General features: G+C 36.9%; 1 protein-coding gene across 1 annotated transcript in view; it reads right to left on the bottom strand.

Annotated features, from left to right (window-relative positions):
- Positions 1–12142, bottom strand: part of EHD4 (EH domain containing 4) — a 98034-nt gene extending 85892 nt beyond the window's left edge. Inside the window, exon 1 of the mRNA XM_051977134.1 lies at positions 11892–12142. Coding sequence (XP_051833094.1) covers positions 11892–12127 — 236 coding nt within the window. The 5' untranslated portion in view covers positions 12128–12142. The remainder of the gene's footprint in view (positions 1–11891) is intronic.
- Positions 12143–12804: the final 662 nt, after the last annotated feature.

The raw sequence follows: 12804 nt of genomic DNA on the forward strand, positions 1-12804 counted from the left end.
AATTCATTCTGGGAATTTTACTCTTTTTTTTTTTTTTTTTTTACTATTGACAATGAAGTATATCAGGGCATCCTAACTTTTTTTCCATTTATGGCCCACTTACATATTTCTTAATTTGTCGCAGTATCCCAGGAGGCAGTGGTAGCAGTAAAAGACACTTCCATAAAAAATTAAGCAGGAAGGGATGGGGAAAGGTTCAGACAAGATGTCACAGACCACTCTGTTCAATAACAATAATTGATGACAATAACAGTAATTCATATTTACATATTACTTTACAGTTTTTAGAAAGGTAGCATCATATAATGGACAGAAAGTTGACTTTGAGTCAGAGACCTGCCTCTGACATATATTGGCTGAATGACTGAGCAACTTAACCTCTCAGGATAGTAATCATTTAACTCTTTCAAATTAGAAACTGCATAAAAATAAAAATATAAATTGCATTAAAATAAATAGCAATTTAAAAAATTGCATTAGTAGAGTTTCTCATCTTTGGATCCTCTATGCCAATGTAGCCACAGATTCAGTCTCTATTTATTTACAGCTGACCATGAAATTTCTCATAACCATCTTATGAGGTAAGTAGTCCAATGATTACTATCTCCATTTTGTAGATTAGACGTGGAGACTCAGAATTTGAGTGATTTGCTCAAGGTCATTCAAATTTTAAGTAATGAAGTTGGGAATCCTCATTCCTCTCCTTGGATTGTAAGTACAACGAATGGTCTTTCCATCATATTATGTTAGCCAAAGCAAGCCTCATGCTAGATTCCTACTGAAGGGATTTGGTCTCTGTAAAACCACTGTTGTATTGGTTAACAAGCCAAGACTTACCCATTCTTGTGGACTATTGCACAGACTGTCAGATACAGCTGATGTGTTGGTTTATTTTGCTGAACTAATTTTTCCCCCCTTTTTTGGTAATCTTTCTTACAAGAGAAGTTTTGCTAGGGAAGGGAGAGGAAGTAAGAAGTATATTTGAAAATCAGTAGGCTGCAAAAATTTTAAAAACGTTACAAAAAGATGTACCTATTCCATTTAGGTTGATATCTCCGTCCCCTCTCCCCCCAAAGTACAGTGTCTCATAAGTCTTAGTGCTTTAGCAGCTTAAAGCTGCACTAAGACTTTTGGGACACACTTGTATATGTGAATATGTATATCTGTATTTACATATACACAGGTCTCAGGATTAGGAGGGAAAGAAAAACCTTCAAGACTTATTTTGCTCTCTCTTACTTTCTGACTCACTTTCTTCCTTCACAAATAAAGAACAGAGGGAGAGAAAACCTCTTGGAATGTCTGTGGGATAAAACAGTGGAATGAAATTTAAAACCCCAAAGAAACTTAAAACCCCAACACACCATTCCTTCCTGCCTTCACAAAGCCTCAATTACAGTTCAATCTAAATGCTGAGAAATTCTAGATGTATCTGGGCACATCTGGAAGAAAATGACACTGTTATCACAGAGGACAGTGGACTAGGATCACTCAGATTATTTAGAAGGAGTCTTAAATCATGCAGTACAAGCGCTAGGTGTACAATGGATAGTGTGCTGGGCTTGGAATCAAGAACACTCCTCTTCCTAAATTCAAATCTTATTTTTTATTATTAAAGGTGTGTGATCCTGGGCAAGTCACTTAATCCTTGTTTGACTCAGTTTCCTCATCTGTAAAATGAACTGGAGAAGGAAATGGCAAACCACTCCAGTATCTTTGTGAAGAAAATTCTAAATGGAGGTCACAAGGAGTTGGATATGACTAAAACAACTCCATCACTACAAGTTCCAGGCAGACTTATACTGGGTTGGTGCTCAGAAAACTGCTGATTTTATTTAAAGATCTCTAAGGAAGGAAATTATGTAATTTCACTTATTCACCCTCTTAAAAACATTTATTTATTTAAACTTAAATACAAAATAGGAAGATAAAAATTGTCATGTGCACAACAAAACATGAGAGAATTCAAAATATAAAGTAATGAATTTCCATTTCAAGAAAGACTATATAATAAATACTACACATTATGTTTAGAGCTGTCCATCTTTTCTTTGTTTCCTCTTTTTTTTTCTCCTTCTCCCAAAGGCTATTTAAAGCACACATGTGTGTATGTATACATATATCTATACATACACATACATGTACATAGATGTCTATAGTCATACATGTATATATACATGCATTCATGTATTCATGTCATATCATTCAATAATCATATATACATAGATATGTCTCCCTACATAAGACCACACTATACTTGTTTGGCCTCTGTTTCTCTGAAAGTGGATAATATCTTCCTTCATAAATCCAAGTCTTTCCATATTTTTCTAATTCTACCAAATCATTATTTTCTACAAAACAGCAATATTCCAACTTCATATTGCCTAGTTTTTTTTAAATAGTCTAAAACAATACTGGTTAATATGACTGACATATAGTGTAATTTTCCTATTTTGATCAAATCAATTTTAGCTTTGACTTTGTCTGAGATCAAGATTACTACCCAAGCTTCTACTTCTAATCTTTTCAGTCACCCAGTTTAGTGTCAATGAGGTAGAAATGCTATTGTATCTCACCTAAGACCAGATGGACTTGTATGCTGGGGACTCACTGTATCATCAAATGGTTTTCAGAAACACTAACCTAAATTCAAGTTTAATAAACTTGGAATAATTGGAGTATGAGAATAGGGAATCAGTCTAGAAGAGTGGAAAATATGAATTAGAAAATTATAGAATTTTTTAAAAATGAGATACAATGATTTTTGAGTACACAAAGTAGCAGGAACAGCCAAAATTCTAACAAATCCTCCCAGAACTTCTTTAATAAATAGATGCATTGTTTGTAAGTAATACATAGATTGTATACATGGAAATGAGTGCCACCAAAGGGAAAATGGCATGAAATGTACAAAACCTCCAGTGACTCCCAATTGTCTCTAGGATAAAATATAACTTCCTTGGGGCCCTCTATCTCAAGGTACCTTCTGGCTCCAAACTACCCTTTCATTCTAGTTTCAATTTAATTAAATTCAACATGACATTTATTAAGCAATGGATATGTGTCAAGCCCTTTGGTTACAGAAATTAAAAAACACCAAAACATTCTCTGTCTTTATGTGCTCTGTCCATTAGCCAAACTAGAATATTAGCTTTATCTCAGACTGTCCTTTCCTGCTTTCATGTATTTGTGCAAATTATCCCCCATGCCTGGAATGAACTTACTGTTCACTGTAGCCTACTGAAATTCTTTCTTCAATAACTAGTTCAGGTATCATCCTGCAAGAAATCTCTCTCTCTCTCTTCCCCAAGTGAAAGTGATCTCTCCCACATCAAAATTTCCTAGAATACACTCTCTGGATCTCTCTTTGGCTCTTATTACAGTCTACCATGTACCATGTCTATTTCTGTACATGCCATACCTACCCTATTAGATAGTAAGCTCTTTAGGATTGGCAGTTATATCATTTTGAGTGCATAGCACAGTTCCTTCCACATTTCTCATGGAGCTGTTTTTCAGTTGTATCTAACTCTTTGTGGAACCATTTAGACTTTTCTTGGCAAAGATACTGGAGTCGTTTGTCATTTTCTTCTCTAGATCACTTTACAAATAAGGAAACTGAGGCAAATGGGGTAAAGCGATTTGCCTCAACATCACATAGCTAATAAGTGTCTGAAGTCAGATTTGAATTCAGGAAGATGAGTTTTCCTAACTCTAGTCCTAGCATTTTATCCACTAAAACACTTAACTTCCCCTCCCTTCAATATAGTGGGCACTTAATTAATGTATGCTGAACTGAAAAGAAATAAAAATATTGCCCCAGCAAAATGACTCTATAAAAGTCAATTAAGTCTATCTCCCAATGATGTTGTAATGAGGAAGAACTAAGAAGACACTAATCTCACCCGCTCATTAAAAGGTCTATCAATCAGAATTGCCTTATCCCCACATCTGTAAATTGTCTCACTCCAGTGCAATAAAAGCAGCTCAAAGTTGGAACTGGAAACAGTCCCACTGCAACTGATTGGTGCCTTAGGTTACCTTATTTTGTCTTTTTAAAAAAATTAATCAAGCTTTTCTTAAGTGACTATACAATTGAATGCTATAATTTCTAAGCTCCCTTTTAAATTTAAAATCATGTTTTGTTGTGTTTATATTATTAATTTGCTTAGTGAATTCTGGGTTTTTTTAATAGATGGTGAAAAGATAAACTTTCTCACAATCTTTGTCAAAATAATTTCCAGGATTCATTACAGTTTCTTATATGTAGTTTACTTCAAAAATCAATAGGTGACTTGGTCATTAAAAACATGTGGAGCTGGTAAGGGAGAAGGTCTTGAGATGTTGATATAACAAAGTAATTCTAACAAGAAAAGCCATTACATATAGTCTCTGTGGAAGTTGGTTTTACTTCAAAGTTTTTTCTTTATGACAAGGTAAGTACTCCTTGAATCAGAAGAGGTGATGGGACATGTCTGTGGCATGAAAAAAAAAAATACCCCAAACGAGAGTCACAAAATAAAATAAAAGCCTTAAAAAAGCCATTACAGTACTGAACCCTGAAATTTTAAACTATATCTTGACATTTAAACAAGGTTAGTCTGTATTAATCCAAATTTCATAAGCAAGCTTCACTGGAATATTGTTATATTGCTTGAAAAGCTCAATGATAGAAATCCTAGACCAGGCAGTTATATGGGGGAGGAGGGATTGTGATTGAGTTTTGTTTTAAATTTTTTTAAAATAAAATTTGAAATTACTAATATAGAAACCTTTAGCTTACATGGAGAATACTAATGTTATTAGTTTAATTAAGCTTAGAGTAGAAAACATCAAGAATTCATGAATTCCTATATCATTATGGGGGAGGGCAGAGGAGACATTTGTTGACCTAACCACTCAGTTGTTTTTCATATAGTACTTGCTAACCAAGTCCAAGAACAGTCACAAAGAAATTTAATTTAAGGAACCAAAAAGTGTCTTAACCTTGAAAAAGCCTTCCTGTTTGTGTGTGTGACCGCCTTCAAATAGCACTGGGCTATAGCCACAGGAGGTACACAGATGGCTCCAAATGTAACATTTGTATGCCAGGATTATGGGCTACTTAATTTTGTTAGAAGAATCTTACTTTTAACACATACCATCCTTCCTCTTTGAATCTTCAGGTAGCCAACAAATGTTCCAATTTGAAAATCTATTGAACATTTTCATGCAAGTTTTCATATGTGACCAACTCTGTTGATGACTCCTGCCCTGATCCCTGTCCTGAATTTCATCTTGAATTTCTAGTGGCTCAGTGGCATTTTCCATCTTGATGTCTTAATGTCAACTCAAACTGAACATGTCAAAATCAAACATAACCTTTCATCCTTGACTTCCCTATTTCTGTTAATTCAGTTCAACAAAAAGTGCTTCATATGCTAAGCACAGAGGAGTACTCCTGCCCTTCATAAAAAATTACGAACAAACTGCTTTTAGAAAAGACTGGAGAAATTCACATGCACTGATGCTAAGTGAAGTGAGTAGAGCTAAGAGAACATTGTACACAGCAACTACAAGATTATGTCTTGATCAACTATGTTGGACTTGGGTTCTTTTTAACAATGAGGTGATTCAGGCCAATATCAATAGACTTGTGATAGAGAAAGCCATATGCATCCAGAGAGAGGACTACAGGGACTGAATGAGGATCACAACATAGTATTTTCACCATTTTTGCTTGCTTGCTTGTTTTTTCTATTTTTTTTCTTTTTTGATCTGATTTTTCTTATGCAACATGATAAATGTGAAAATATGTTTAGAAGAATTACACATGTTAATCTATATTAGATTGTGGTTTAGGGAAGGGGGGAAGGAGAGAGAAGGAAAAAATTTTGGAACACAAGGTTTAGCAATGGTGAATGTTGAAAACTATCTTTGCATGCATTTTGAAAAATAAAAAGTTATTTTTATAAAAAATAGAAATTTTATAAAAAAAGAAAAAAAGAAGTTTGCTACATAATTTTTTTCCTTGTTCTTTTTCCCTTTAGTTAAGTCAGGTGAGATGTTACCATAAAGAATGCTAATTTAAATAAATTTTAAGTCAATTTCATGTTTAAAATTCTCCACTGCAAAGAATTAGAAAATGAATGGATGGTCATCAATTGGGGAATGGCTGAATAAGTTGTGACATATGAAAGTAATGGGATATTTTTGTTCTGTAAAAAATTATGAACAGGCTGATTTCAGAAAAGACTGGAAAGATTTACATGAACTGATTTTGAATGAAGCATTGTACACAGCAACAACAAAACTCTATGATGATCAAGAATGATAGACTTGACTTCTCTTCTTGGCAACTGAGTGATCCAAGGCAATTCCAATAAATATGAAAAATGCCATCTGCATTCTGAGAAAGATCTATAGAGAATGAATGCAGATTGAAGTTTTTCTTCTAGTTTTTCTGTGTGTGTATGGGGCGGGGAGAGGTGTTTTCCCTTTTGTTCAGATTTTTACTCCCAAGATGACTCATATGGAAATATGTAAAAAATTAATATGTTTGTGTAATCTAAAACAAATAAATAAATGCTAAAAGAAATTTAAAACTTAAAAAAAAACTCTAGAAAAAACTCTGTACAAGTGATCAGACAACATCAGTCTGAAAACATATAGTCTCTCCATGCATTTTAGGTTTCTCACGTCTCTGCTGGAAGATGAAAGGCATACTTCAATTACATTCTTTTGACCATGTGGTTTTTATCAATGCATTGATCAGTCTTCTAAAGTTTTTCAAAGTTGCTTTTCTTTATAACATTATTATCACTGTATAAATTCCCAGTCTTGTTTGCTTTGTCCTTTATCCATTTAAGAGAAGATCTTTCTATATTCCCTTGACTGTCCCATTCCATCATTTCCCAAGGTGCAATAATATTCCATTATATTTGAAAATCATTCCCCAATAGGAGAGTCTCTCACTTTCTAGCTTTGGGCTACCATGAAAAGAGCTACTATATTTTTTTCTTTTACTTCTTCTTTGATTTCTTTGGAGTCTAGAAGTAGAATAGCTTGGCCAAAGGGTATGCACAGTCTGGTAACTTTCTGGGCATAGTTATAAATTATTTTCTAGAATGGACCAATTCACAGTTCCATCAAAAGTACCTTAGAATCCCTGTTTTTTTTCACAGCTCCTTCAATTTATCTATCATCTTCCTCTTTTGTCTTCTTTGGTAATCTAATAGTAAACATTCATTTTCTCATCTGTGAAACGGGGAAAGGATCTCAATCTGTGATTTCTTTGGTGCAGGGAGTTCCCAAGTGAGGAAACTTCTTATATCAATGCAAGTCTGTGCTTTCTTTTTAAGTTACATCTTAGAGAATTGCTTAGAGCACAAAGATGTCTAGCCAAACATCTTTATTTTATAAATGGGAAAACAAGGCATGGAGAAATTAAATGATTTTCTAAGGTCATGCAACTGAGTGACAAATAAAGGATTAAAACATGTCTCGACTCCAAAACCAGTGATCACACTTCTGATTCTACTGAGCTCTCAATTATTTTTATGCCTTTTCTCCAAAGAATTAAGCCTCTTTTTCTTCTAATTCTTTTCCAATTTCAAACCAAACTCAGGTCTTCCCTCACCTAACAAAACTTCTTCCATCAAGTTTACTACTCCAGCTACTTGAGCTTATCTTGCCTAAAGACAAGGTTATTTAGATTGGGATTGGGAACAAGTATTAATTAAGTACCTACTACATGCCCGACATTAAGTACTTTAAAAATATTATCTCATTTGATCCTCACAACAACCCTAGGAGATAGATGCTATTAAATAGCACCTGATTGTACAGTGAAGGAAAAAGTCCAGACTTGTCCAGACTCATCATTCTGAGTTCAAATCTGGTCTCAGACACTTACTATCTGTGTGACATTGGGCAAGTCACTCTTGTTTGCCTCAGTTTCTTCATCTGTAAAATGAATTGAAGGAAATAGCAAACCACTCCAGTATCTTTGTCAAGAAAACCCCAAATGGGATCACAGAGTCAAATGTGACTGAAAATTTAAACTGGTAATGAAAATTGTTTCCCTTCAAATGACAAAGAGAAAAGCAGGAAGGATATCCCCAAAATGATGACACATCAACATTTCAACTAGCTGTATTTCCACTGAAATTCATTCATCACTTTTTTTTTTTTTAAGGGCTTTTCTAGTTCATTTCTTATTTCTTACTTGGACTGTAACAAGAATGCTGTGTGTCATCTTAAAGTTTGTAAAGCTTCAGGTTAGTGTATAATAAATGACTAATAAGAGCACATACAAGTCATAATGACAAAAACAAACTGGTATAACTACACCAGCTTCTCTGAACAAGTAATATATGGGGTACTATAATTATATACTATGTACTTCCATTTGCCTTTTATCTATAGATGTCATCGAATTCCCATCACTCAACTTGGTACTTTATTTATCATACAGATTTATTACTTGTGAATTTGAAAGATGCTCTATGTAAATGAGTTCTCAAATGTAAAATTTAATTGCTACTTTTCAGTCCGAAATTTCTGGTAGAGAATATATGTAATCTAAAAAGTGGATTTATCAGTAACTCTGATATTCCCCCTTCAAAAAAATCACATACATTACTCATCATCTCCTCTTACAAAGCTTAATGGAACAACAAAAATTCTCTTTCCAGAAAATTTCAGAATTGAAAAAGTCATTAGGGGCTATCTAATTCAATCCATAGCTGAACAAAAATCACTCCACTGAAGGATCCAGCTTTTGTTTGAAACTTGTAACAAGGAGACTCTTGTCACCTCAAGAAGTAGTCTATTCCATTCTGGGAGCCAATAGTTAGAAAGTTTTACCTTGTGTGGAACAGAACCCCGTTTCTCTGTAGCTTCTACATACTGCCTTTGGTTCTGCCCTCTGGGCCAAGAAGAACAGGGCTAATCCTTCTTCCCATGTGGAAGTTCTTTAAGAAGTTAAACTAAGGAACTATTTTACCATATCTCCACAGTTCCGCTCCCCTCTGTCTGCTCCACCTTTATCATAGTCCTGCTTTCTCCTGGCTAAATATCCCTAGTTCCTTCAATTGATCCTTGTAATTAGTAACAATTTATTAATATGTTTGCTTATATAGCATTTACAAGGAGTTTCTGTATCTTAAACCAGACAACCCTGGGAGGCAAGTGCTCTTATTAACCCCATTTTGAAGATAAAGAAACAGGTTGAGAGAAGTTAAATGACCTGTCCACAATCTCATAGCTAATAAGTGTCTGAGGTCTTTCTGACTAAATTTTTGGTGTTCCAATCTAGATGCTTCTAAGCATATATGGCATGAAGATCTCCAGGATCTTTACCATCTTGGCTAATCTCTGGATCCCCTTCAAGTCATTGATGTATTTCTTAGAACATGTCTTTTGAATTCTAGTTTCATTAATGTATATTGTTTATGTCACAAGCATCAAGACACTAATACAGTCTTTCAAGACTTACAAAGCACTTTCCTAACAACAACACAGTGACGTGGGTAGTGGGTATTCTTATGGAAAGGAAGTGAGGAGTAGTAGAGAGACAGCTAGCCTTCTAGTTAGGAAGACCTGAGCTGAAGTCCTGCCTTTGCTAATAATTTCAACACCCTAGATAAGTCACTTTACTTCTTAGTGCTTTAGTAAATCTCAACCTATCAAGTACTGACCTGCAGTAATAGTGCTCCTTATCAAGAGTTCCCTATACCACAGTGGTTTACTCCAAATGAAAAATACTGTATATACGGATGTATATGAATATCTACCCGCACATAAACACACATATTTGCAATCAGAACACAAATTTCCTATAATAACTACATTTTCCTACATTTGTAGGAACTATTCAGGTTAGTTGGACAGAGAAAAAGAGGTCACCCTCTAATAGAGATGAAATGTAGCCAAATATGGATACAACTTTCTCAAATCTCTATAGACTTTGTATCACTTATAAAGTGGTTTCTAAGCCTTTTTTTTTTTTTTTTGTTTGCCCTAGGAAAACTGGGACCAGATTATAGAGAGCCAATAATTATGTTTCAAGACAAACTCTTATGAGGAAAAGAAAACAAATCTTTTTAAGATTTGTTCAAGATTTTAAGAAGCAAGTTTTGTTGCCGTATTCATTTTTATAATAAAATAATTGCCTCAAAAATCAAATAACATTTTAAGGAAAATTATTTTGCATGACAAGCTATAAACATCTGAAGTTTCCTTAAAGGCAATTATTGATTTAAATAAGAGAGTCCATGTAACTGCTTGCTTTTAGCAACAGTATAAGCATTATTTGTTTTCAGTTGTCAGGGATGAAAAGGAAACTTCCCACCTAAGGAAATGGAAACCAGCAATGATAGAAAGCCATTTACCACAACAGGGAGAAAAGCTATTAGTTATTCTACCTTGTCCTAAACTCAGGATTGTCCCTGAAAAGTGAATGGAAAAGGAACTAGAGTCCTAGACTTGTTGATTCTTAACTAGTTGTGTGGCACTAGATAAATCCTCTCTAGGTCTGAGTTTTCACTACTATAAAATGGAAATAATACATAGTACAAATCTTGAAGCATGACTTAATGTATAGAGTTGGATACGTAGAAAGGATGGACCCATACTAGCTGTGTAATCATAGACAAGTCACAAGTGAAGATGGTCAAATGAGATATTGTATATACATTTTGTAAACTTTAACATTCCACATGAAGTGTCAGTTGCTCTTATTATTATTATTAATTGTAGTTACAGAGATCAAATGAGTTTAAGGGAACTATGTTACTACAGAATGTGATGGTAGTAATCTGCCTTGTCAGAGACATACAAAGATTTAGTCGGATCTGAGTTCAAATTCTGCCTCCATCACTATTTGAGTGAGTAGTTGTAAAATGGAAGTGGAGGCTTATATATAATCTCTGAAGCTCCTTCCAGCCCTAAATTCTAAAATCCCAAATTCTATGTCCAATAGGGACAAGACCTCCTAATCTACTCCCCTTCTTCCCACCTTTATATCAACATACCAAATAGCTCTAAAGCCACTATGCTGCCTAAACCTATCTTGAGTGTCCCTTGTCCTTTTTGCACTAAATCACGGAGCTGTTTCTATTCTGTCCAATCCCTTCTATTCAATTCTGAGAGGACAGCCAGAAGCACCTTTCCGGCACCTGGCCACTGAGGACCCTGGGAACAGGGCCGCAGAAGCACCATGGGAATAGAAGGCAGCAGCTACCAGGACTTTTTTTTTTTTTTTTTTTTCCTGGTCTGGTGATTCGTAAGCAGGTGATGATCATCTTCCTTGGGACTGTTGAGATGAGTACTGAGTGCACCTTAAGTTGAAAGCACTAAGAGTTGGGGGGATGCTGACACTAAATTTAGAACAGGTTCTGGGTAGGGAGCATGTAAAGGAAAGGAGGAAGGAAAGAGGAGTCCTGGGTGGTGTAGACAGACAGGAGAGCGAAGGATTTCGGATAAGACAGGAGATCTAAGGTTTATGAACTTGTGTGTGTAGATGAGCGATTTCGATATAAATAGATAAGTAATTGTATTTCACCATAATTGATTTCCCTTTGTAATCTTTTCATTTTGTTTTGGGCATTTAGTTCTATAGAGTAGGCTGCCAAAGGGTCGGAGACAGGGAAAAAAGGTTAAGAAACTCCTGAAAGAGTGAGAAAACAGTGCAGGATTAGAGGGAGAGGGTTGGAATAAGGGAGAAGGCATTAAAGGATCCCCGGGGAGGTGGGGCTAAGGTAGGACACGAGAAATGATCCAGGAATTAATCAGCCGAACTGCATAGACTTGAAATCCGAGGGTGGGGGCACACTTTAGGGACAAGTGAGTGTCAAAAGCCACCAAGGATTAGAGTCAGGCAGGGGCACAGCAGGGCGGAGGTCAGTTACCGGATGAAGGTGGTCTTGCCCGTGCTGTACTGGCCCACCAGCAGCACCATGGGCTTGTTGTCGAAGTCAGCGTCCTCCAGCGCCGGCGAATGGAACTCATGGAAGCGGTACGCCTCCTCCAGCGGCAGCACCTTGCGCAGGTAGAGCGAGCGCAGGCCGCCAGTCACGGTCTGCACCGCGTCCGCCCCGCCGGGCCGGTCTCGCCCGCCCCCCTGTCGCCCCATCCAGCTGAACATCCTGCTGCTGCCCGCGCGATTCAGTCCCGGCCCCGCCCCGGCTCTGCTCTAGACCCCAGCCCCGCCGCACAGAACTACGTAGCCCTAGCCGAGACCGAGCGAATGAGCCACGGGGCGCCAGCTCGCTGCCACCGCCCCAAGCCCGGTCCCCGCCCCTCGAGGCTCTGACCAATCGTCCTGCGCTACGTCACGATTCACCTTCTCTGTTCAGGAGGCTCCCCTTGGGATCCTTCCTGGTTGGGTGTTTTCCAGGACGCTAGCCTATAGGGAGACGCTTCCTCATGAATTATTAATGACGGAGCCGGGTATCCCGCTCTCCGAGTGGCTCCGGGACCGGGCTCTAGCTAGGACTTGACTCTTCCTCTCGGCCGAATGGCATTTGCTTCCGGACGAGTCAAAGGGTGTGTAGGCTCGCTCTTACGTAGCTGTTAAAACCACTCTAGGTGTATTAATTCATTTGATTCTCACAATCTCAGAAATAGTTCAGATCTTCCCACAGGGGCCCATGTACAACATTCGTCTTATAACAACGACGAGACGCTGTGTCTGTGTGTATGGTTTGTGTACGCACGCACGCACAAAGCCGGCTCTCGATTAATGCAAGATGTACACGTGTGGGTGTTTTAAGTTAAGATCAGGAACAATCTTTCATCTTTCCTTTCATCTCCAGCGCTTCG

The sequence above is a fragment of the Antechinus flavipes genome, chromosome 2, assembly GCF_016432865.1.
Source record: "Antechinus flavipes isolate AdamAnt ecotype Samford, QLD, Australia chromosome 2, AdamAnt_v2, whole genome shotgun sequence".
Classification (NCBI taxonomy): domain Eukaryota; kingdom Metazoa; phylum Chordata; class Mammalia; order Dasyuromorphia; family Dasyuridae; genus Antechinus; species Antechinus flavipes.